Source organism: Rissa tridactyla, chromosome 9 (assembly GCF_028500815.1).
Source record: "Rissa tridactyla isolate bRisTri1 chromosome 9, bRisTri1.patW.cur.20221130, whole genome shotgun sequence".
In the NCBI taxonomy this organism is placed as follows: domain Eukaryota; kingdom Metazoa; phylum Chordata; class Aves; order Charadriiformes; family Laridae; genus Rissa; species Rissa tridactyla.
The window spans coordinates 38,965,248-38,991,709 of NC_071474.1; the positions used below are offsets into that span (position 1 = coordinate 38,965,248).

The following is a 26,462-nucleotide window of genomic DNA, read 5'->3' on the forward strand; positions in this document are numbered from 1 at the left end:
CTTATTTTGCAGTTTGTGGAATGAACCAGGTACTGTATTCATGCCTTTATACAGAGGAAAACTAACAAAGAAAGCGAGATGTTACCATTGCCTACTAATTTGAGTTAAATGTCAGGAGTATGCAGTTTTTACTTTTATTTTTCTATTCATTTCCCCTTGGAGCAATAAAGCCCGCAGGCAGGACATTCTGGGACCTCACTGCCCTTCTCTGAAGGTTAATGGTCACTTTATCTTTAGCCTTGTGTTTGCAGGCACTGGAGTCAGACAGCCTTTTCCCCAGAGCTGTGTTTCTGTGATTTCCCGTATTATTACTTCAGCTGACAGCCAGTGAGATGGTATCAGATATGACCTTCACTTTTGAATTTTTATTTCAGTCACAGTTGAAATTCAGGATGTTGATGGTTTAGGAATATTATTCCAGATGTGTGACTCCCTGGTTCTCTTCTTGCTTATACCCATACAAACAAGTCAGGAGTAATTCTGTTGAAGAGGTGGGCCTCCATTAGTGCAAAACTAATATACATGGGAAGTCATTAAACTTGATTGCTATTCACAGCACAAGAATTAGTGGCAGTGTCGGTCTGATCTGTCTCCAAGGGAACTTGGCAAGAGCGTTGCAAGGACATTGACTGGATCTATCCCTTGAGGGGAATTTGGGAAGAATGGGGTGTAGAAAACTCAATTCATTATTCACCTCATCTCAGGATATTTGTTTAGACTCAGTAACTGTTACCTCTGATGTTCAACATCTAGACTAGGCACCGATCCATGTGCCTGTAGCTGCATACTGTGTTCTCACATTTCTTTCCAGATGGTCTTGCATATTGGTGCCTGCCTGGACACCGCGAAGGAAAAGTTGTGTTGTTGGAACTTAATATTTTTTAACATGGTATTTTCTTAAGTCAGAATGTGTAGAAATAGAGCTCCTTTGTTCAGCTTCTGCACTACCCCCCCCTAGACAAAAGAACCACAGTTCCTAGTATATAAAATATTGACCGTGCTAGTATTTTCACAGGAAATACCAAGCTCTTCCACTGTGTCAAAAATAATCTGCTTCTCATTCAGACTCATTAAAATCTTAGATTTTAAATTTATGATCTTGGATGAAAAAAGGAGATATTTGAGAGGCAGCACATCCTGGCTATATTGTCTATGTATACAGGGATGGTGTTACTTTCTCTATAAATAAATGATGTATTTATATGCAAATCAATCCTTGTAGATTTGTAAAATGTCTAACAAACACTTCTATCTCTGTATTATTTGTTTGGCAATTGATGTTTTCTGACACTCAAGTCTGAGGTTACATCTGTGATCCTGTTGTGAATCTAGGGGAAATTACCTTTTGAATGACATGTTCTGACCTTCATGCCTGACCTTCATCTCCAGATAATCCAGGAAGAGTTCGCGTTTGACTGTGGGGACACAGAGGACAGATTTAGCATACCCGTATCTTTTTGGCCATATTTTAGAATTCAGTAATGCACTGGATACCCCATACCAGAGTTTATTTTCACTCCTTCCTCAGAGGTGAAGACAGTGTGTCTGTGGTAAACTGCAAGAAACGATTCAGACTCAGAATTACCAAACACTGGAATCAGAGAGATTACATGTATTGCTGCTTTCTTTGAAATACTCTTTTTATTGAAGGAGCTTGCAGGAAGTCCTCTAACAGGGAATAACAACAACAAAAATCCCCCAAATCCCACACATTGTACACAAAGTGTAAAAATAGACATAATTAGAGCCACATACAGTGATTAAACTCCAGAGCAAGTATTATGGCAAATTCTTCAGGCTTATATGCATGAATAAAAAGCTGATACAGTGCATAGTTAGAGGCCCCTGGTTACATTCTCTACTTTCAGTTTCAGAGATAGGCTTTGACTCCCATTTTCCTCCTAATATTAATCACAGATGGATGTATAAACTCTGCAGGGCAGAAATCCTCTTATCTCCACTTCTTTGTTTTCTGCAGAGTACTGTGTTTGATTCCAACCCTGTTTGTTTAAAGCTCTGATCGTGCAGCTTTTGACAGTGATGCACATTTAGTTGTTTCTTTAGTGTTGAAGTGTTTTCACTGAAGAATCCCGAGCCAGGCCCATTTGTCAGCCTGGAAATCTCACTTGTAAGAAAGCCGAATCCATTTCTGCTTCAGGAAGGTGTTTCCTGAGAGTCACATTTACATTAGCACACAGGTAAACAATCCACACACCAAATGCAGAGAGAATTGTGGTATGGGAAGAGTGACTTGCAATGTTACGGTTAGATTTCTGTGCAGGGTTTATTCCAGGTTATAATTGAATTGCTTTACATGCAATTCAACTGGAATGGCACATTTTTATAAATACTTGGGCAAGATCAAATGCAGCTAGTCTGAAAAGTTCTCAATTAACCTAGGCTTCCATTGCTCAGTAGTAAAGACATGAGAACTGGAAGCTTGACTTGGATTCTGCTGGATTTGCCCCAGACCCCGACAGGGTTACTTTTTCAGAGTTAACCAAATGAATAGAAAATGTCAGTTTTTTGCGGGTGTGCAGCCCTGCCCTCAAAGGAGGGGAGGGTCTGTGCAGCTGCACTGCGAGATGCAGAAGCGCACGTGGTACTCAGGCTGACAGCAGCTGGGAAAGGTGCAGAAAGGCAAAATAACTGAAAAGTGCAAAATATTGCTGGGGGTGCAAATGCATGTAAGAAATACACAGAATCTTCATTATATAAAATCCAAGTAGCATATAGATCGGTATATGACAGCTCACCCCATTGCAATGGTGACAGGGGAGCTGCAAATGTCCTTCAGTGAATTTGCTGTGTTTTTCACAACAGCAAAACTTACCACAGGAATGCAGTCAAAATGTCACTTTGTTACAGTGACTAGGAGAGAGGGAAGTAGACTGGATTTTGGTAGAGGCGAAAGGCTAAAAATGGGAGACCAAAGCTGGCCTTGCTAACAAGAAGTCAGTTCAGAGACACCAAAGTGTAGAGGAAACCTGAAGTGCTACGGTCCATCAGTTTGCTGTAGGATTTCTACTCCTACCCCTATCTTTGTTTGGTGAAAAATTCACATGAAACTTTTATCCCTTTCTGAAAATAAATAAGTAAATAAACATATAAGCAAACATCCATGTTTAAACACAGTTTGTGAATCATGGGATTTCCTAACTGTGTGACATGTGGTCCATCCCTGCTGCTTTGCACTGCGTATGCATCCTGGTTGCATGCAAGCCAACTTTGAATGGACATTTTGCGACATGTGAAGAGTTCACCATCTGAGAGCCGGGGAGGCAAGGACATGGTTAGCCCTTAGAGATCTAGTTGCAAGAGGCTGCAATAAAAGCAGTAGATCTGTCGGACACAAAACATATTTTGAATTGCTGGTTGTGTGTGTAGCTCCTAACACCTCTGCTGTCAGGCTGCTGGCTTGTACCCTGTGTATGTGTATATGTGTAGGAAGTGACTGTGGAAACATGCCAAGGTTTTTTAGATCACTCAGAGTTTCCCCCATTGGATTACTAGTTGCTGTTGGTTACTTACGTTGAAGAGACCTTTTTTTTCCAATGACACAGGTGTCTGTGAAACAAATAACTCGCTGATTTTTGGAGATATATTTTAGTGCAAGCATTTCTCACTGATTGGGTTGCTGGGCCTTGCTCAGACTTACCTCCCTCGTTCCCTTCGGAGAAATTAAGAAACTTGTTGGGAAGTTTACCAGGTGCTGGGAGCTCTGCTGCTACATCTTCATCGCTGCCCGTACCACTGCGGGAGGGCAGCTTGCCACCTCGACTCTTGGTTCTGCCTGCAGACTCAGAAGATGCAGCAAGGTGGATTTGGGTCTGCAGTGATCACAGGGAGCGGTGCAATGTTGGGCTCTTGAGGGGAAGCAGTGACAGTGAGTTTGAAGAAGTCAGTGGGGAAGGCCATAATTTTCAAATGAAAGTGGGCCTAGACTGGACTATTTCAATCAAGCCAAGCCACAAACTTTAGAGGAAATCCAGATCTGATTCAGTTTCTAGGTGTTTAAACTTGTTGTCTTCCCTATCTTTAAAGAACCATTTATACTTTGCCAAAGTCTGTATTCTGTGGTTGTTTGGTGTTCATCTGCTTTCCAAGCTGAAAACAACAGCTTTAATTAATTAACTGGCAGTAGAGCAGCCTATTCGCTTTAGGTAATGTCAGCGCAGTGACTGTTTGGCTGTCAGACCTGAGGTACAGTACATAACTGCTTACTTGCACTGATTCACCTGTGGATATACAGCCATGATGTTTATCAACATCTAAGATTTCAGATCAGTACCCAAAAAGCTCAGTGTGTAACCATTTGGAGCTGTGCTAATGATAAAGAGGCAGAGCAGTGAATAATAAATGTTACCATGAAGTGGCTTGGAGACTGATATGAAGATAAAGAATGAAAATGGATTAAATCTTGAGGTGGAGTAATTATTTTTAATGACTATTTACTAGTCTGTGCTTCTTGGAAAGTAAGGGGGTTTCTAGATGGTGCAATATGTGTTGCTAAATTGCCAGTTCCTGGGAACAGGACTGTTTGACCTAAACGGAAACCAACAGATGAAGATTTGCATCTTCAAGTAAGGAACTTCAAGACAAAAATACATGAAAGAAAAAAGGATAATGAAAGGAAACATATTCTGAAGGCAAACTATCTGAGGAGGTTTGGAGACAGGGAATCTGCTTAACGTTAGCAAAAAATCTGATCTTTTGAAGCTTGTGGACCATATTCTACGCTAATTAAAATGATGAAATTCTTCCAAAGCCATCAGGATTACACCCTTCCACTGGCTTTAGAGATTGGGCCTTCCCACTGGAAGGACATTTGTTCTTTCTTGCTTTTAAATACAAATGTGACTTTCTCATGAGGTTTCCTTCATTTCTTACTATAAATGTTTCCGTTGGCAGTATTTTCTGAACTAAATGCCAAGCAGATTTCAGATGCAATCCTACGTCCAAGGTTTTGTACATTAAGCCAGTCAGAAGGTTTCTCCAGTAATCTCCAGGAATTCCTTTTTGGTGGTTGTTACCCAATAACTGGAGCCTTGACTTTGCCTTTTTTTTTTTTTCCCCCCCTGTGGGCTTTCTCTGATGGGTGGAGACTAATGCTCAGTAGCTAGCTTTTTTTCTCTTAGGATTAGGAGTTCAGCGCAAAGTCATTGTGACAAAAGCAGTAATTCAGGACAACAGTGAAACTTATTTGGGTAAAACTTCAGCTAGTATTACAGTATTTTTGCTTCTTTGTCTTTTCCCAAGAGAGAGAAAGTGTTTCTCCATGAGGTCAGGTTTGACTTGCAGTTCTTCTGTGGATGGCATTGAAGTTGGCTGCTTGTAGACGCTTGCTCTTTCCTGCTAAATGGGAAACTAGACTAGAATATGATTTGGTTCCTGTTTGTGATGGCCCTTGCACTTGCTGTCATTTATTATTTGTGTCATGGCTTTCCTTTGTGTAGGGGGCTTTATAGAAAATAGAGAAATGGAGTTGTCTGTTCATAGATTTCAAAGTTCTGCACTGTTATAGAACTGCTGTAGCTGAGTCAGTTATGGGAATCCTCACCGGAGGTGCATTTCTCAAACTTCATGTCTCTCTTATGGGAAAGGTGTTAAAATAAAATATTTTTTTCCTAGTATTCCAGAAGAACTGCTCCACCTTAGATCTGGTCTTGCTACTCAACACCTTTAAGGGGAACTCATATAGAAATACTCATATAATACTCCCTCTTACTGGCTTGCCAGACCCAAGCATTCAAATATTATGTAGTAGCTGAGAAATACGAATAAATGTGGTTTTCTTCTGATCTTTTAGGAATGAGTGTAAATCTTTCCTTTGCAATTATGGGAGTTATGAACTTACTACATTTAAATATGCGTTGTTTTTTTTAATCAAGAGCTGAGATTCTTAACAAGATATGTGACTCCAGGAAGAGGCTAACTTTGTTACTGGCTGCTGAGGCTCCCTAGTTGTGTGCAGGCAGCACAAGCAATGTCTTGCCTCACCTCTTTACTTTTACTTTAAGAGAGGTCCTTAACAACCATGATGTGGATTCATTTCCATATGAATTTAATGCAATGTAATGTCAGAAATGTGTGCAGCTATGTTGTCCCCAGGGCTTGGGTCACCCCGTAAATGAAGCTGCTTGAGATTTATGTTCCCCAGGATTAAACCATAGCCATTTCCTCCTTCCACATCCAGTGAGGGCCTCCTTAGTTGTGGTAGTGAGTAACAACAGTTAGTGTATTGTCAGAGGGCATCACCAGGCAGTGTTTTCCTCATAGGGGTGTGCTGGCTACTTTAAACTCTGGAGCTTTTTACCTGACCTTGCGATATTGCAGGGATGTATTTTTTTCCGTTAATTTGCAGAATAGCTTGTTAGAATAGATTGTGATTTACAGTTAGGTAGGATAATGCCTGTTCTGGAAGATCCCGTGCACCCCTTATGTGCTGGAGAATGACTACAGTTTTTAGTGGTTATTTCAAAGATGTTGCAAGTATTTTCTGTAGCCTTTCTCTGTCTAAAAAATAACAATAACAATTAATCTCCTCAGGGCTTCTTCACATCCTAATTACAACCAAGCCTCTCATTAGTCCCACAGGGAGACAGAATCAAATGCCATATGGTATTTTACACTTAGGATGCTGTGCTTACCAAGAGCTGGAAGGAGACAGGAAAAGGGGGAGTTAACAATTCATAACCATTTATGGAACAGGCACAGCCCTCCTTGGACCCAGTTCAGCAGAGTCTGAGGGCCTCAGATGAGGAACTTTATCTGGCTAGTAATTGCATCGGCATGCTGGCTTTCTTGTGTGCGTGTGTGGGCATTTGGTGAGCAGGATACAAAGCTGCAGAATCTTTGTGCTGGCATCCACACACAAGGATGAATTAAATGCACACACGTCTCCCGGGAAGGACCATGGCTGGATTCTACGGGTGCCTGAAAAGTAAAAAGTAAGTGCCATGCTGAGCCCTCCCCTCCACCTTTCCAAAGTGAGCTGAGTCTAGTGGGTGCTTTGGAATTCTGTCTTTGTTGTATTTCAGCAGCAGTACCAAAGAAAATGCTTATGCCTTGAGACTCAAGTACTGTTCTGAGTACAAAAGTGCAAAAAATCAATCCTCACTGAAATACCAAAGCAGTGAAAATTGGTCATGTTGTTTTTTCCTTCAGAGGTATAAACATGAAATATTGGAAAAGGAATTAAGAACCTTTTCATGTCTAATTATAGCAAGAGGAAAAATATTCCTTATAGATTAGCTATATTGTTTACATATTAACACATAAAAATGATAAATACAGAAATGCACATTGGCTTTTAAAAAATGTTCAGCCAGAAATCTGGCAGTAAATGCTCTTTAGAACTTGATGTGCTCAGTTTTTGTTTAAGCAACCTGTGGTTTGTTTCTGTAATCGCTCCCTGTTGAGAGATTTTGTTGTATTTAAAATAAGGGGTTTTTTTTGCTTCACTGACATATTCTGTTGGAGCGGGCTATAAAGGGAGAAGAGAATGGGACAATGCATGTTACTATTTGGGCTTTAAACCACCATGAAGATACATTCTGTTTTTCCTTTGACATTCCCTGCTAAGGAATGGAGCAAAATTTTCTGCTGCAAAAACTGAGCAGTGGTTTTTGATAATGTTTTGCATCAGCAGACTGTAGAGGGCTCTATTCTTGCATACAGTATGGGATTACAGAAAGTGAAAATGCACAGTGAAAGGCAAGCGAAGTTGTATCTTGAGGTTTAAGATATGAATGCTGATAGTTAAATGTACAGGTAAGTCCTACTTAGCAGAGGGGAGAAAAAGAGTTCAAAAGGGAAGCTGGAAATTCACTGTTTCTCCTTTTCCCTCTCCTAAAGGTTTTATCCCTCATACCAACAGTTTATCTCACATTACTCTGGTGGAAATGTGCATTTTTAAAGGCACACAATTCCTATTGGATTTCAGTTAGCATTTCTATCCCATATTGTCTCTTTTCCTCTGAAATTTGTGACAGTGTCTATGAGAGGGAATGAATATTTGGAAAGTAAGTCTGCCTTATATAAAGGGGGAGGATGCAATCAGAACTACTAAAATGGTTAAGAGCGAGTCCTGATGAAGGTAGGAGGATTGGCACTGGAATTGACTGAAAAAATCAGCGTACATTTTTTGATATGCTAAGTTGGTTTTCCCTCAAATTCTCCAGCATCTAAGGCAGTTAAAACAAATTTGGAAGTCTGAAAGAGGCTATAAAGGCTCGACAGATGAAGCTTCTTTCATGTGGCCTATGATCTCTTCTTTCCTGGTGGTTCTCCACCTGATTTATGAGGAACGGGGTTTTTTTTTCTTCAACAAATTCTTCTTTCTTGTTACTCTTCGGTCAGGTCTCTACACTTGATATATATACAGATTATATTCCACAACCTGTTATTTCAGACCTGTGATGTGTTCCCAAGTGGATTAGTGCAACTGTTAGTACTTTGCAGTCTTTACAAATTTTATATGCTGCTTTGGCTGTGATTATTGGCAGTTAAAATGAGTCTAAGACACCAGTTGCAGTAACAGTGATGCTTTTAGCCTGAGATTAATTTCAGATGAAATTTGTTTGGAGTTTGACATGAAGTATTTGTCTTTCTGGACAAATGGATCATTGGAACGTCTTCCCCAGATCCTCATGTGGTCATTTGACCTGTAGGAGTTAGTTTGCTTTCTGAATGGAAGCTATTTTGGAATGAAATTACTTTTATGTTTTAAACAATTGGCTTGGGTACCAGTAGGGATTTAGCCAAAGCATAACAGAGCTCAGTGCAGGCCACAAAACCTGCCACTGACACTGGGAAAGGGGTCCATCCAGGACTTTGAGCTGCTGGGTCCAGCTAAAGCACCTGAGCTTTATAAAAATCTGCTTTGGGTAGCACTTTCCTGTGCTGCTCTCACATTTACCTTCACTCCTCCACATTTTACAAGGGGAAGCAAAGACTCTGTCTTGGTACACTGCGATAAAGTATGGCTGAATCTGGTATTTGTGCAGAGTCTCCTGTCCCTGTGCTTTGTTAATATTCTTTTATGAGATGTCACAATAAAAAAATAGCTCAAAGCTAATCAAGGTAGTTCTTCATCGCAGCCTCTATCTTGGCTGCTATGCCACTGAAATAAAAGTTGTAGATTACTTTCATATTTCTCTTTAACCAGCATCTGCAACCTGAATAATCTTAAATTGTTCTTACAGTAAGTTTATAGCTCATCATTCTTGTTGCAAAGTTTTGTTGTGCTTGGTCCTGGTGTCAGAAAAAATATACTAGACCTGGACAGACATGACGAAGTTTTCTAAAGCCTATGGAGAAATCTTTTCATATGTTTCTCAGCTTTTGGTACTAGCCAAATACATAGTTATGAGCTGAAAATGTGGTTGCTTGAATAGTAAGGTTTACTCATGGTCAACGCAAACTGCCAATTTCCAAAGACAAATATAGTATCTTAGAAGCTATATAAAATACTTGGCTGAAGACTTTGCGTGCCAGCTCAGAACTGGTTTCTATAACAGACTATAAGGAAATGTATTTAACTGGTCTATACTTAATGTGGTCACTCAGGATTTCATGGTGCCTTTCACAAGCAATCCCAGAATTATGGACATATTTCAGTTTGAAGGTCTTCTGCTATGCCAAGCTCTACACTTACAGTGGGTTATTGTGTTCTTTTCTTGTAGTCTGAAATAGTCAAAAAATGCTGATGTGCACTCTTATCCTGCAAAGAAGTTTAGCATTTGGGTAAAGCAAGTTGATCAAGGGAGGCATCAGTATATTTTTCAATATATTTTTAGATGCTTTGAGATGAAAGTCATTGCAAATGTAAAATGATGTTGTGACCATGAAATCAAGTAAAATGTGTTTTCTAGATGAGGTGCTGTTGCTCTGTTGCTGTAGCTTGCATTGTTGCCTATTCAAGTAAGTGTTGGGAAGAGATTTTTGTGTTTACTGGGATTATTGCAAAGATGATATAGTGCTGTCCACCTGATGGTTAACCGGCTAAGCTGAGATGTCTGTTCACTGCCTCCTGCACCTTTGCCCCAAGCCCTCTTGTTGGAGACATTATAGGGGACAGTGGAAGGAATGCCAGAAGACTCTTTGTCTTTGGTGCGTAATACCCTTTTTACAGCTTTTATGTCTGTGTGGGGTCCTTAAAGCCTTTGGTTCCCCATACACAGCAAGCAGCTGCCGTTTTAGCTTGGACACTAGCAAGTGAATTGGAAGTGGTTTAAAGCTCCACCAACTGCTACTGAAGTAGCAACTTGGCACTGGGGGAACGGGGCAGTTTAAAACTGTTGTCTCTTCTCTGTCAGCAGCTCATTCGCCTCCCGTGGCCTCTCTCCCTTTTTGGAGGCATGTAATTGCCGCAGGGTCTAAGTAGCTGTGTTTACTGACTGTCCACAGTACATGATGCTTTCCTCTTTGGCACAATTGTAGACAAGGAGCATCTCTCCAGGACTCACAGGCTGTTTAAAGTGAGACACTGAGTTCCCTGGCCATCCCTGCCTGTGGCATCCCCCAGCATACCTGGGCTTAGCTTGCATGGCTCAGCAGCAGTCCGTGGGCTCAGTGGGGCTGGCAGTGGTCAGGAGGCTGTGTGACTATGGAGTCAGTGGGACCTGTGGCAGAGCGGTCCCTTGGTGATCTGGGGGATCTGTCTGTGTGACAAATGAATTCTGGTGAGGCGAAATGCTTCCCATGAACACTTTGGTATCCTGAAATATGTTTGTTTACCTGTCTTTATTATACACCACTTTAACACAATATTTCCTAACGGGGACAAGAATCACTCATTAACAGTTTTACAGTGTCTTTTTTTGAGATGAAAACTTCTGAGGATGAAAGGTGGTTCCTGCCCAGCAAAGCAAGTTCACCAGTGCAGAGACAATCCCTGGATCCACACAGGGGTGACAATACCAGGTTTCAAGAAATGGCTTATGGAGGGTGCAAGAGGCAAAGCACTGAAGAGGAGAAGGGATGTGCTTTTGTGGAACGTGGAGAGCCTCTCCCAGCTGGGGCCAAATCAGAGAGGGTGAGCTGAGATGAAAGGACTCCCCAGGCATTGTGAGTCTCTCAAGGGAATCTTTCAATACACAACATATGAACACGTTCCTGTACATGGCAATTATACAGCGTATTTGAACATTTGTGAGCATTTTGTCTTCAGCCCACAGGAATCATTCAGTGCTATGCCTGTTATTAAATGCGTACAGGCTTAAGTCCTGTTTTCTTACTCAAGAATAGTAGAGAGAGTGAACAACAGTAGTCAAGAGGTAGCAGAGCCATGGCGCTGCAGGCGGTTGAGCACAGTGAGTACAACGGTGCTGTATTATTAACAAAAAGATACTGCTCTTTGTCGATTCATTCCGTTTGACTCATCTTTGTGCAAGAAGTTCAGTTCTGGCTTAATACACGTGTGAGTCGCTCCATGTCTCCCAGTCCTCCTCATTTTGTTCATGCTTCTCTCTGGATGTTTGTTTTAGCAGCCACAGTGATGCTGTGCATTTGCTGGCTGTAGGCAGAGGAATTCCAAGCAGGCATGCCCGTTTGTTTGGTTTCAACAGAACAGCCCTTTCCCTGTCACCAAGGTGCGGAGCATTTGGCAGATGTGCACCTCTGGTGCTGCATGTCCTACTTCTCTTGCACTGGAGCAGAAGCTTCTTGGTTTTTGACAATCTGCTGAATGTGATTCTCACTCTTCTGCACCATTTGGCTGTCAGGTTTTTTGTCTACATTAATTACCAGGCTGAGCCATGAAAACATCTTGTCATAATTTTGCCTTGTGCTCTCCTCTTACACAGAAACTTCTGCTGCTCAAAGTGTCTAGGTTTGTACCTTTACAGCCAACTGGAGAGATTAATTTGTCATTTCCTCCTTGTACAGAGGTCTAGAAAGTTTAATAGCTGTGATGTGAAGGCCTAGAATTGGCTTTAGAAGCTGAAAACTGGCTATAGATATGTGGGACACAAATGTAGTAAGTCCAAGCTGTACTTACAGTAGATAACCTACCTGAGCTGGTGTAAGGCTGCTAGAGCTGATTACCAGCCAAACTTGGAAAAATCTGAGATAAGTCTGTCTGTGGGAAAACAGAAAAAAAACCCCAATGTAATTTCAAGGTTGATTTTTTTTTCTTTCCAAGTTTCTCCTAAGGGTTGCTGCAGTAAGAAAACGGTTGAGCACAAAGTGCCCTACTCTAGCATGATCCAAGCTCAGTTTCAAGATTGGTAAAAGTACTATGGATCAAGGAGTTTTAAGAAGTATTTTGAATACAGCAAATACTAACTGCAGACTTTTTGATTATTTTTTTTGGTATCTTGTTGTTATATTATTCATAATTATTTGTATCAAGTTAGCAGGTGGCCTTCCAAGGCTCCAATGTGGGAGTCACTGTTTAAACAAACAAACAAACAAAAAAGTCAGTCAGTTAATATCCTGTATGATTTTGCTTGCAGATGCGGAGCTGTCACTGTTCATCACTGTGTTAACAGTCAGGGTTGTACTAGTAGCTCAACACTTCCAACACAATGTACGTGAAAAAACTGAGACCTGGGCCACACACATCATTATTCATTTTTTAACAATATCGTTATATCAGTGTGTGCTGCTGCATTCACATGGCTGTACAGGTACCAAGGTATTCTGTGGTTCTGTCATGTCCTGTCACCATGCTATAGCACCTTGGTATTTTTGTGACTGTTAGAGGGGATTGTAGCACTCTCGGTCAGAGCAGCGTAATTTGTCTGTACAGACAAAGCTGCCTGATTTTGCTTTTTAACCATCGAGCCAGAGCTAAGGCGGCATTCCAGCTTCAAATTTTTGTGGGAGTTGTTTCTTTTGGCCTCTGAGTTTCAGGGATCTGGTGCTAATTAGTGAACTAAATGTTTGACTTTTATTCTTGATGAATTCATTTATGCTTATTTGTTCTCAGAAATATGTAACTGTGCGCTTTTGCCAGGGCTTGTAAGTATCACTCATCTAACAGTGCAGTTCTGATCCACATAGTAGTTCAGATGCAAATGGGATGTATTTGAATGCTGTAGTGCAGAGTTATGATGCAGACATCATGTTAATCATCAAGCTATCTGGGTACATGGGAAAATACAGATCTGACAGGTGCAGAGGAATTGTTTGCTGGCTCATTCTAGCAGTCAAACTGCTTTCCATCATCTCAGTTTAGTGAAAAGAGTGTTCCAGAAGTTGAAATTTCATTGCTTTCCTTCAAAAAATGCAAATTGTCTTATTGCTTCCTTTCTTGCAGCCTTGGCCTGTGAAGACCCTACAGAATGTCTGTCCCCATCTGATTCCCTCCCTCCCCCGCTGCCATTGCCTACTTGTCAGTACCCAGTCTTGCAGTCCTTGTTGTCTTTTGTGTCACCCTCCAGGGTTTTTCTACTGTCGTGTACCGTCCCTGCTCCCTGGTCCTACCATACCGCTTTCTTCAAAACAGCTGAATACAGTTTGATATTCCATTGTTGCAAAACAGCATTAGGTCGGATAATCTTATTTTAGGTGATCCTATTTTAGAGAGGTATTTGTGTCTGGAATCCCGGAGAAGTAGGATACCTTTTTGGTGTTTGCTCACACTAAAGAGAAAGGTTGGTAGATGCCCTTGGGACAGAAATGGCTCAGGGACTGCTTTAAGCACATTCATGATTTCCCTTGGCTCTAATGGTTCTCCACGTGCTTCAAGACCAAGTGTACTTCAGAAGCTGCCTAACTTGAGGCTCCAGAGAGAGCAGCCAGGAGGAAGAGCCGGGACAGCAGGCGATTTCCTTTAGAGCCTCAAACTCCACACACAGCTCCAGAAGAGCTCTTTCTGCAAGCGTGGACGCCACCCAAGACCTTCCTTGATCAGCAGCCAAAATGGGGTCTGAATTCCAGAAATACCCATGGGCAGTGGAAGCTCATGGGGTTTAGCCAGCCAGACACAGTATGTTTCAACATAGGAGGGAGCTGGCCTTGGGGTTTTTTTTTGTGTGTGTACAGGCAGTAAATGTTGCCCTAACTCGTTTTTGGGACTTCACATGAAGAGAGATTTCCTGAGCTTCCTGCCAAAGGCAGTCTCTGAGACCACAAAGCCTGCATTTTATTTGCTCTCTTATAGCCGAAAGATGGCTGACTGTTTTTGTGACAGTTTGATCTTCAGAGTGAAAATTTTTAACACGGTTAGCCCTGGAAATTTCTGTTAGCCTCTCTTTTTTTTTTTTTTTCAGTGCACTTTGAATTCCTGGGCATTAAACATCTATATTAACTTATCTTGGAAGGATGCGTCCTGGGAAGTTTGATTTATCTGAAGATTTATTTTTTCATTTTTTCCCATCCTTAAGTTGTTCTTTAAGCCACAAATTGAGGGATAAGTGACTGTTTTGGAAAAACCTTAAAAAAAAAGAAAGCTTTAGACATAGCCTAAAGTACCATGTTTCATTTCTGGCATTTAGTTTGCTATTGTTTCAGCCTCGTTTCCCCTGCAACATTTGACAGCTTGATTTGGTAAAATGTCTCCTGACTCTCTTTCAGGCCCAGGATGTAATGATTCTTCACATTTTGTGAGAATAAGATCTTGGAAATCAGTGTGAGACTCAAATACAGGGGCATGGCAGATATGCAGGCTACTTTTGCAAAATTTCATGGGATTTGTTACTGACCTTCCGTGTAGTGGTAGAACTTGATAGCATTGTCAACTGGTACGATTCCAGCATGCTGGTCTCCCATAGCAGAGGTAGTGCTTAGCTCCTCCATAGGGCTCATTAAGTTTTCCAGGCATTCAGTGTGACCACCGGGATTCCACAGGTAAAGAAGCTCAAGGCTGAGCGATAAATAACTCAGCTACTGTCAGCAGTCAGTAATTTTCCCTGTTACCCAGTGACAGAGCCAGGAAAATGAGCCAATTCTCCCAAGTCCAGCCCAGTAGTCTCCATCTGCTAGGATATGTTTAAAAGATGAGCTCTGTCTCAAAGATTTTACTGTCTAAACTAATAATTGTCACCTTCCCAGTTTGCAGATATTGGCAATTTCCATTGAGTTTTCTCAGACACGCAGTTTTTCAAGCCCCCGTAGAGCATGTTGAAGTCAGCTGACAGTAAACTCCTTTCCTTAGCTACCTTTTGCTGACCCTGCGAAGTGGCCTGTGGACTCCCAGGGCTCTGCACACCACAGGTCAGATATCAGTCATCTAACTTTATGCTGGGAGGCCACAGGTCAAACAAAATTAATTAGGAGTTTGGAGAGGGGGCAAAAAGCACACACACAAGCTAGAAAACAGTGGCCAAATATGCCCACCACCCAGGTCTGGGATGGAAGATTATAGGTATTTGTTGAATTTGCCACATGAAGAGGCAGAGACAGTAAGCTTTACTTTTATTCCTATACTTGACTCTCTGACATCTTGGCTCTGCTAGCATGAGGCATGACTGCTGTTTAGCGATAGTGGCTTGACATTTCCTGTTGCTTTGCTCTTGAAACTGCTTACAAAGGCAGTGATGCTTACTGGGTGTAGCTCCCTAACTGGCAAAGGCAGCCTTTGGTTACATCCTTGTTGATTTTTAAATGCATATTCCCCCTCCTTCCCAACTACTCCAAATGTATCCATGTCAAGTAGATCTGAGAGTGTCTCCTACTGTTGGCAATGTACTAGCTCCTTAGGACGGTTGCTGGATGACTCTGCTGGTTCTTTTACTTATTTTTAGGAAGAGTGGAAGAAGATCCTCATTCCAGCTGTTTCCTGAAACTTCCTCCATGTGGTAGTGTGAAGAAAAAGAATTACTACATGGGAAAAGCACTGACTTATTCCTATGCTAATGCCAAATGGTGCAATTCAACCGGGTCATTTAATGTACATTCCTTTAAATGGGCACAAAATATTGGCTGAGCTCTTGCGTGTGCTTAGATCATGACTATATTAGTGCCAGTCTTGATTTGAGCAAAGTTCTGTCACATTTCTCCTGGTTGGTGCAGACCAGAAAATGCACTGGAAAAACTATGTGATAAATTACTATCAGGAATGGGGCTATTCAGAAACATTTTACTTAGGTTTTGGCAAACAGGTAGATATTTTCTCTATTATCTGAGATATAAATTTGCAGTGGAGATCCTCACACTGACAGCAACTACACTAGGTCATGCTAATAAGCACTGCAGAGTAATTAGGCATATTAGGGCAGCTTGAAGTGGCATGTACAAACCAGGTTAATCTGCCTGGCATTGGTACTAAGTGTTGCAAAACTATGGTAGCTTGGTCTTCAGTTTGGCCCCTCAAGCTGAGTACAAACTAAGAGCTGCTCTGCTACTGGTACCTGCCTCAGGCTTAAGTTAATACAGGTCTGTGTGTGTATGCTGCAGTCGTGTCCCCACGTGCAGGGAGAGCGTTCCGCAGTGATTTAGCAAATGGCATGACTGCTGAGAGGGAGTGAATCTGTGGAGATGGGGCAGGATGCAGGGGACAGAGGCATTTACTCTCGGTTCCCGGACTGGTAACAGAGTGCATTCCCACTGTTTTCTGTAGTAGCTTATGAATGTTTTTTTTCTCATTTGCCCTTCCCCCTTCTTATCCTTTTGGCTTCTCACACAATTACAGACTGAGCCTGTGTGACTGTATGAAAGGCATTTCCTCCTGTTACTTTTTTTTTTTAAGTCGGCTTCAGCCCACCAGCTGCTTTCCATTAGTGTTACACACACTCTCTAGGAGGGCAGTACATAATGCTTCAGGCACTGCTGAATAGCAGAAATCCCTCAGAATCACTGTCAGACAGAGGCTTCTCAAAGCAGATTGTAGGTGAAAAGAGTTCATCACATTGGGACCTGTCTTCTGGCAAGCCTTCTTGGAGAAGCCAAGGTGTGGGGACAGAGGGTGGTGCGGGGGTGCTGTCTGAATGCAAAGTGTGAAAGCTGTGAATAGATCTCTTTATGGGAATGGTTGTTTGCTCTGGATTTCTCATCACAGGTAGGAGCTAAATGTTGTCTGTTGCTATGGGGAATTATGACCCTCTGCTTGATCCTGGGAGAGTATTTTATTGATATTAAATATTATCTAGTTGCTTATCCAGACTTCCTGATGGCTATTATTGCTGTATTATTTGTGGTCTTTGGAAAAGGACCTTAAACTTTCTAAAACTCTTCCTCCTTTCATGAAACTTACAAGAGCAATATTCATTAACTTTATAAACTCCTCCCCTTGCTGTTAGCAGTGAAGGCAGTAGCAAGAGTCCTAATGTAAACTGCCATGTGAGCTATTCTCTTATGCCTACCTAAAACAATCACAGTCTGGCGAGGGACATACCAGCTAGGGGGTGGCAAATAAACTTGGAATTTCATCCTAGAAACACTGTGCTCTGGAAGGGTACAATGGGATCAGCTGTGCAAGGTCAGATCTCAGTTCCTGCTGTCAGTTGGGTCATACCCTCTTTAAACTAAGTTGTTTGTGGGATCCCACACTATTCAGCATGTTCCCTGAACACGAACCTTGAAGTGCAGTTTGCTTGGTTCATTGCATGGAGAGCAAAGGGGGCTTTGTTGAGCTTCTGGTGTGTTTGAGGGATATGAAAATTGAATAGAAATTTTGCTGGCTCTGCTATCACTTTATGATTGACTCTGAAATCCTGTTCCATGGGGTTGCAGAGGGTAAACTTTACTTCCCTTACTGTCATTTGGATTAACAGGTGCATTGATAGTTAGCTCTTGGGTTCCCAGAGATGAAAGCAATCAACCACGTTTTGTCAGAACAAAGTCCTTTAATGTGCTTTAATAAGACAGAGTAAAAATTTAGCCTGTCAGTCACCTTTTGATGCATGATGTAATCTGAATAAACTAAGCCATCCCGCAGTCTATGTTTTTTTTTGAAACTCGGTACTCAGGAGAAATAGAGGGGCTTTCTCTGAGGTCTTGCAGTAGCTTGAAGTGTGTTCTGGGGGGAGTCTGGCTGCAGGGTCGTGGCCTAGAGAACCAGATGAGGGGCATGAATTTCCTTATGCTGATCCATCTTGCTGTGCAAAGTGTGTGTCCTGAAATCTGGAGCATAAGCTTGATTTCGAGTAATTTTTGTAGCATGAAGGAAATAGGTCTTTAAAAGCACCAGGCAAAAAACTCACCTCATTCTCTTGGCTGCTTGCCATTGTTTGTCTTCTATAGGCTATGAAGATGCTAACTGAATGCAGTGCCTCGTATTCTTGAGTCTTTATTTCTTCAAGCATTTATTTGATAGGAAAGAGGCTGTTCAGGATTCAGCATCTCCTTTCATCTCTCTGTCATGAGGTCTTCCGGAATGCTTGTACAGAAGCACGAGACTGAAGCTGAAGAAACACTAAAGGTGGGGCAGGAGCTTGCTTGCTGTGCAGTCTCCAAGTCTTCAGCTCCACTGGAGAGACAGCAAGGAGGCTGAGTCCCTTTTCTGACGCTGAGCAGAAAGTGTTTCTGTTTGTCTTAGGCCTGTGTGAAATGCAGGAAACTTGAGTCCTGTACAATGTTAACTTTCCAGGAGTCCATAAGTACACAAACCAAGCAGTGAAAGGGAATCGTCTTGTCTTCTTTTAGTATTCACCCTCCTCAACACCCACCCCTTCCCTCCCCTCCCATATGAGGTACGTATTCAGTAATGTACAGTAAGGTACTCAGCTGGGAAAAGGGAATGGTCGGAACACTACCCTGGGACTTCATTTCTTTTGCCCTATTGCTGCCCTCCCATAGAGCACTCCAAATACCTGTCCAGTTGCCCCAGTTCATAAAAGGGAGATGAGGATCTTTGTCCTTTTCCTGGAGATTTCTTTTTTTCTCTTAAGACTCATTAGTTCCTTTAATGAGTTGAAGAGCTTCAAGTGAATGAAACACAGTAGGATTGTTAATGGAAGTTTAGCAGGAAGCCTATATCTAAACCATCAAACTAGATGAGGGTAGTGATGATTGCTAACTAGGTCCTGTTGCCTACTTTGAAAGTAAAACAAGCCCTGCAACTTTGTAGTTTTATTGCTTTAAAATACACCCTGGCAATGCACACAGGGTCTAGTAATTTCAGCTTTATTGTTGTGATGGCATCTATATAGGAAGCCACTTCGCTGTTTGCAAGTAATTCATTAATTCATAGGTGTAATAATCCAGTCCATCACCCTGTGCAAGGAGAGGTGAACACCATGTAGTCAATCTTTGCTGCTCTCAGTGAGCTTTCAGTCTTTTCCATGGCCTTACACAGGAATTGCTGCAGTGGACTTACTGGGCAGGACCAGGCAGAGGCTCTGCAGCAGGAGGCCTGTGCATATGCAGGGACTGCAAATGCTGTTTGAGAGAGGATTACAGACTGGGGAAATGTGCCCACTGTTCCACTCCTAGTAGGAAGCAAACAGCAGCTGGGACTTGACAGCTCTACTGCCTTGGCTGGCCATAGCTGTCAGTCTGTCACTGCTCTCCCGTGACTGCTTTCCCACTGACGAGACAGTCTCCTTCATCCCTCTGCGAGCTCCTTCCCCCAGCTCTCCTCTAGCATCTCCTGGCCTGAAGAGTATCAGAAATACTGCTTTAAAAGGCCATTTATTTAACCTCATATTTTTATCACTAAAAATCAATACACACGGAGTATTTGTTTAAAACTTTGTCTCTAATGGCGTAATGCTCTCAGAAGGCTCACAGGGTGCACATGGTTAGTACAGCTGATTGAACTGAACGTACGTGGTATTGATACATCCTGACACTGCATCTGTCAGCTGTCATTAAGGCCTGGAAGTGTTGAACGTCTGAAGGTTCGATCAGTTAATGCCTATGCACTCACATGTATTTGTATTGATGGGGTTTTTGTCCTCTTTTTCTCCATTACATTGATCCCCAGGCTAGGGTTTGCTGCTCAGAACATTTGTTAGCTGTTCTCTGCAAAGTACAACTCTCTGCCACCAGAATTTGAAGTCTAAGTGTCATCTAATTGCTGAGTTTCCTTCAGGTATGTCATCAAACTTGTAATGATGGAACTTACACTTTGCAGTGTAAGTTGGTTTTTTTTGTAATTTAAATACTTGCTAACTGAAAGCTTAGAAAAATCTGTGATGGTTTCCCTCACCTCAAGTCACTGTTCAGTTCACTTGAAAAAGATGATACTGTGATGATGTATACATAGGCACCAAACCGTTAGGTCCTAAATGGGGCACATTTGCAAACAACTGATGGACCCTGGCAATTGACACTTGACCTCCATATGCCCCAGAGAACTCATCTATAAAATCGAGTTAATGCTGGAGCTCATCTGATTTGAGTGTGAAGCGTCTGCCTTGGAGCTGGAATTTGCTTGGAGCTTTGCAATTATAGTTCTGCTTGTATAAAAGATATACCAATTGGAAATAAATGCTTGCAGTTATAATAAACACAGCCGTCAAAATATCTCCAAAGGCTGGATGGATTCTAAGTGAGCAGCTGAGATGGTCGAGTAATTTAAATAAATGTACAAGCAGTGAAAACAAAGCTGGATCTGAAAGCAGCATTTTCTCTTGCTTTGATTTTATTGAAGGTGGCTAAAGCAGAAGTTAGGGGTCTAAGTGAGCCAAACGTCAGGCACACTCACATTCTGTGAAAATAAGCTCAAGTCTGGGGACTTGCCAGTTTGTCCTTGTAAATTTGTTGAGTGCTTTCTCGATGTTTTATTTCAAATGCATTTCCCTTTCCCGCAAGAAAAAATATAATATAATCAACATGCACAGTGTATAAAGTTGAGGGGGAAAATTGGAACGGAATTTCTTTTTAATACAGAGAAAGAGTCTATGAGAAAGTCTGCTCATGGCTACTTTAATCAAAATATGCAGGAAATGCAGACATTTTCATGGATAATTGATGATATGGGGAAAAATGGAGAAAGAGTCGAATGGTTATGATCATCCAAAAGGGAAAATCTTAAAAGTCTTATTTTTCATTGCTTCTCAATATTGTCTAACAATTGTTTCAAAAACATCCTCAGTGCATCTTATTTAGAAAACGTATAATCAGTCCTGGTCACTGCAATGACTTTTTAATTGATTTTAGCAAGTTGAGATGAGATTGTTTGGAACTACAGTGTGTTAATGCACTCCTGTGTTCCCGGCTCACAGGTGATCTGTTATAAACCAGAAGACTGCAGTCTATGTCTTCCATTTCTACCCACAGTTCAGCGGCGCGGCAGTTTGCATATCTGTGTGGCTAGTACAGGTGGGCTTGCTCCACGGTCTGTTTTTTCGCAGAAGCCCCACTTCTCCCCGGGAGAAGTCTGCTCCCCCCCCCCCCCCCCCGTTTTTTTTTTTTTAGACAGCCCCATCACTTCTGCCTCTGATTTTGTGCACCTAATCTTGTAAGGTTATCTGAGAGCTCATAGGAAAGTTCCAGTGCTTTTGGGCATGAAAGATTATAGAATGTGTGGGTAATACAGAAGAAATAGAATGGTTTACTGATTGGCAAAATTAGTGTAGAATAATAATCTTGCTTGCTCTTGTGATACTTAACTTGGCAGTATTGTTATACCACTTTGAGGTGGAAAATTGTTAGATGAGGTCTATGCAGAAAAGGGAGCGGGATTTGTTTCTAGGTATTTTCATTTGTTTGTAAAGATTTCTTACTCTTTAAGTCCTGACACAGCATATTGGAACTGCTACCTATGTAAATGTATCACCTAGATATCTTCCATAACAAAGGGCAGTATTTATGAGCTGCCTTGCTAAACTGTCACATTTCCATTGTTGCTTGACATTTGTACTGTAACTCTCGTGGTCGTCTACTGCTTAATTCCTTTGTCTCTGACAGACACCCATTTAAGAGTCTTGGAAAATACAAAGTGGAGCCAGTTAACATTGAATGATCTTAAAACTAGGCTGGACTTTTGTTTTCATCGGGGAGGAAGATGATGCCATCAGCTAATTTGGTTGATCAATAGCCCTGCTTGTGATAAGGTTTCAAAGCTTGTGGCTAAAAGCTGATTGCACTGGATCCAAAATAAATTTGATCTATTGGTTTCCACAAATGTAGCATAGCCCAGGATGATGCTTCAGTGCTGATGCTTAACTAATTTTAATAATGCTGACAGACTAGCCTGGTGCCTGCTGTGAGGACACTGTAATACATGAACCCTCTGCAGCAGAGCTCTTAAGATGTTTTTTACAGTAGCATGGAGCTGTCACTCTCTAGCAAAGAGCAATCATAAAGGTTCATTATTCTGAGACTGGGAAGCATTACAGTTTTTGCTGAGCAAGTTTAATGACATCTTTCATTAATGCAAACTTTTATCCTGGTTTCCTAAAAAGAGAGAGGTACTGGCAAGATATTAGACTCATTTGTAAGTTTTGCCTGGAGAAATAAGCATTACCAAAAAATCAGGAAATGTTCTGTGCTGAAGTACAAAAGAAGTTTGCAAGTCATGTTTGTGATAAGCATTTGGGTATGCAGTTTCAGAAAGGAACCAGCCAGGTTGTTTCTTCATGCTGGGTGAGACCATATTCTGCTGGGAAGGTGGACTAAAATTTAACTGATGCTTTCATTTCTATTTCAGTGACTATATCATGGCTACAGGGCCAACAGAGGTCACACAGTCACCTGAAATAGGAGACACAGTTGAAGAGTGCACAGGTAAGCAGTTCTTCTCTGAATGTATAGCTGATTTGGGAGTCAAGATTTATTTTCTTCAGGTCGAGGGGTCTGTAGTGACCTGTTATGCAGTGTTGTGTTGTTTTTTTAGTGTAAAAAAAAAAATTTGTGTGGCTTTGTCAGCTGACAGTGTTATAGGAAGGATCTTTTAATGTGCAGTACTGGAGGGTTGTAAACTGATGGAGTATATTCTTTTCTGATTCTAGCTTGGATTTTCTAAAAGCATGCGTTAGAGCTTGAAGGGCTGATTGTTGTGCCTGCTTTGGTGGATCCTACAGAGGTGGGAGCTAAGCGTGTTAGCCAGCCTCTGTCTGTGCGAGCTGTATCAGTACCCGCACTGCAGCCTCATTCTCTGCTTCTGGCCACAGACAACTATTTGTTACTTATTCTTTAATTTAGTGGCATGGGCTGATGCAAACAGCCGTGAGGGAATGTAATAATAGGCAAGAAAGGAAAATATCTTACTTATGCCAAAGAGTTGTCTTAATTAAAGGAAATCCCCTTTGCCAGTGTTCAGACTATCCTTGAGGAGATAGGTGAATATGAAGAATAGCATCATGGCTGAGGCATTTCATGAGAAGTGGCTGTCATATCACTTGTTTTTTTTTCTTTTCTTTGGCTAATGTCTCACAATCATCTTAAATGTTTGTGTTTCTAAGGTCATCTTGCTTTATCTTTTAGAAATACATTTACGACCATCAGAATATTGGTAGAAGAGAGAAGCAACTGGCAAAGTGACTGTTAGTTGAACTCTGCATGGCAGATAGACAGGGGTGAAGAAGGCGTAATGGATGCTCAGCAGTAGCTGGTTTCTTAAATTTATAATAGAGTTTATCACATAGTCCAGTGCTATCTGTGTCACACTGGTGAACTTGTGCAAAACCCACACATGCAAATTTTGTACGTGGGTTCACTAGGAGATTCAGAAAATGAATCAAATTCTGACCAGGGTGACAGGGAAGGCAGGAGATGGCTTGCTGTTTGAAGTGTTGGCTCTAAAACCACCAGGAATATTTCTGTCTCTAACTGAAACAAAATTTTAAAAAGTTAAAGCCTGCTGCTCTGTTGCTGAAGCATTCATGAGACACTTCACTGGACCTGGATAAAGCCACTTCAGGATCTTTTGTTTACATTCCATGTAACGTAGGATTGCCTCACCTCTTCCTCTTCGTAGCTTTAATTGGCTTGTGATGTACAGGCTCTAGGAGGCTAAAATTCCCAACCTTCACAGTCTAGTCAATTAGATTAATTTCTTGAGGTTTACCTTATTGTCTGACTAGTAGTAGAGGGCTTTCAGTGCATGCTGCTCCTTCTTGATGGCAGTAACCAGGTCACTGTTCAAAAACTGTCAGCACCCATTAGCCTTACTGAATTCCATGATTTAATTACCTTTCTGGCAATATCAGGGTGGGTTTTTTTGAAGCTAGAATCATGGTATTTTCTGAGAATCTTATCTGTGGTTGTTTTTTTTTTAATCATGTGTTTTTATTGGTGAAAGTATGTTGTCCTTGGATTTGAGGAAAAAATGGAAAATGTGCATTGAATGCACCTTAGGAAGTCAGAGAGCACAGAAGATCCCAAAATTAACTGTTTAATCTAAATGTGATAATTGAGCTCTCAATTCAGATTTTCCCTATGCTTTTTACAGTCTCAGTCTGGCACTGGAAAAAGCACCTTTTTCTCTTCTATCTTGTTATTGGGAAGAACCATGCAAAGAGCAGAAAGACATGCATTAATTTTCTCTGTGCACAGGTGAAACAATGAAATAGGCAGTACCCAAACAGTAAAAAATAGAGAATAAACAAACTTTACAGAGAAAGCAAAATGCTTACTCCTGCTCCTTTTCTGTTATAGTGGGTTAAATCATAGCATAAGCAACTGATTTTTGGGAAGGCTTTTGCTTTTTAGGGCAGTAGCCTTTAATCTTTCATTTTTAGTGCCATAAAGCTGAAGATTGGTAACATTAAGAATTCAAAAATCATGAGTCATTATTCGTCAGTGAGTGTAGGGGGAATAGGCATAGTTGCCTGAGCTTGGGTTTCCTCTCCTTGCTTTGACTGGATTTTTGTTACGCAATGAATTTTTTCCATTTTAAGTAGTAAGATCCTCTTGTATATTATTAGCTCAAGTATCATAGAGCACTCAACCAATTTAGTGATATGTTGGGCTACTTAACAGTGCACTGAAATGTAGGCACCTTTAAATTAAATGTGTCATCCTTTTAATGGTGCGTGAAACCAGCGCACAACTGTTCGTAGCAGGAAACGAATATCAACACTGTCTTTCTGGACCATGTCTTTATTGCCAAATGCTCTCACATAGCGCAGTCCCACAGTTTTCATCTGCATGCGGCACTAAGTGTCTCGTAGTGATTTTATGGTTTTTTGCGTAATGATATGGCAAGTGCCCGTCTTCTGGAACTGCAGGGAAACTCACTGTTTTCTCATTCATCTGAAACAGCTGAAGGCAAGCAGCTGAGCAGAGCGCGGCTGAAGAGGAATTATTGCTGGAGGGGGGGTGCCCTGCACATCAGTGATAAATTAGAGGCTAGAGAAGGCACTGAAGTAACTGGTGTGTCTGCATCAGAGGACACTCTGTTGCACAGTGATACCCAAGTGTTGTCCTGTGCCAGCTGAGGTTTAGTCATTGGCAGTGTTTGCAAATCCTTTCCATGGGCTCCATTCTAAAGTTAGCATCACTTCTGATCTAAACAAGTATTTGGAGTAGTACCTTTGCAATGTTATCCTTTGTGGTAGGACTTACGTCTCTTTCTCTTAGATGTCCTTAGAATCACTTTTTTTGTTGTTGTTGTTGTGTTGTGGGTTTGTGGGTTTTTTTTAAACATTCTCCTGCTTCTCTGGAAATACCAGCATCTAATTAAGCTCATGAGTAATACTTGCACTAGGATCGAACTTGCTTTCTGTCCATACCACTGTCAGCTGGCCAGTGTACATGACAATGTCCTTGTTTTTCATTTAGACTGCCTTTAAGTTGCAGGGCTCTCTGCATGTAGCAAAGTCTGCCATTTTGTTCTTTGAGTCATTGGACTATTTTAGCAGACATTGCTGAATTGATAATTTTGGGGCGCTGCTTTCATGAAACTTTTTAATCTTTTGTTTTGCTGATGTAAAATAAACCAACTGAGCTTTGACAAGTTTCCTGGGAGAATACCATATACATTGTTAATTGCTGATGAACGGCAGTAATGGTAGGGAGGCATTTCTGAAGATTAGTCTCTAAAGGACATTCAACACACTTGTTTTATTTGAGAGGCACTGTGGCCTCCTGGTTGCTGTGTGACCTGTCTTCTCTTACCAGTTCTTGCTATGGGTGCAGTATGAAACTCATTGAGCCCCATGAGAGTCTCAATAAATCCAAAACCCTTAGTGTCAGCTCCGTAGTCTGGGGCAGGCAATATAACCTGTATGTTTTCTACGACTATCTCGTTCACTTACTGCCTGATAAGCAGCAGTGGAAGATAAAAAGGTCTTCCACTGATAAATCCTCCATAGGAGTGCTACATCCCATTATTATTCAGATGAGTGCGACTCCATTGATAGTTTTGCTCTACATGGTTTGAAAGATAATTTGGTCTCAGTGATTTGAAAAGCAAAGTACAGATCTTCCCTGGCTGCTACTGCTCTGCAGAGAGATAGCTGTTTCATCAGTCCGTGCTGGACAGTGTAGCAGCATCCTTGTAAGTCCTGACACATGCTGCTGGCACTGGTCTTGAGAGCAGGGAGGAGACAGGGTGAGTAGATCTCAGTATCATTGTTTATTTCTCAAAGTGGCTACTGTCTGATGCAGCTGTGTGGTGGCACAGTTTCAACCTAGATAAGGCCCATTGGCAGAGATCCCTACATGTACAGGGCACACGTTGAGAC

At 41.5% G+C, this 26,462-nt stretch overlaps 1 protein-coding gene across 8 annotated transcripts in view; it reads left to right on the forward strand.

Annotated features, from left to right (window-relative positions):
• KIAA1210 (KIAA1210 ortholog) overlaps positions 1-26,462 on the forward strand; it is a 68,646-nt gene that overhangs the window by 8,205 nt on the left and 33,979 nt on the right. For 3 of the 8 annotated variants that reach the window (XM_054214016.1, XM_054214022.1, XM_054214015.1), the window contains exons 1-2: positions 6,746-6,950; positions 22,484-22,560. In XM_054214016.1, the coding sequence (XP_054069991.1) occupies positions 6,889-6,950; positions 22,484-22,560 (139 nt within the window). In that variant the 5' untranslated portion in view covers positions 6,746-6,888. Of the gene's footprint in view, positions 1-6,745; positions 6,951-16,702; positions 16,838-21,134; positions 21,154-22,483; positions 22,561-26,462 lie in introns of those variants that run through there. The other 5 variants (XM_054214019.1, XM_054214018.1, XM_054214020.1 and 2 more) reach the window with 3 other exon arrangements.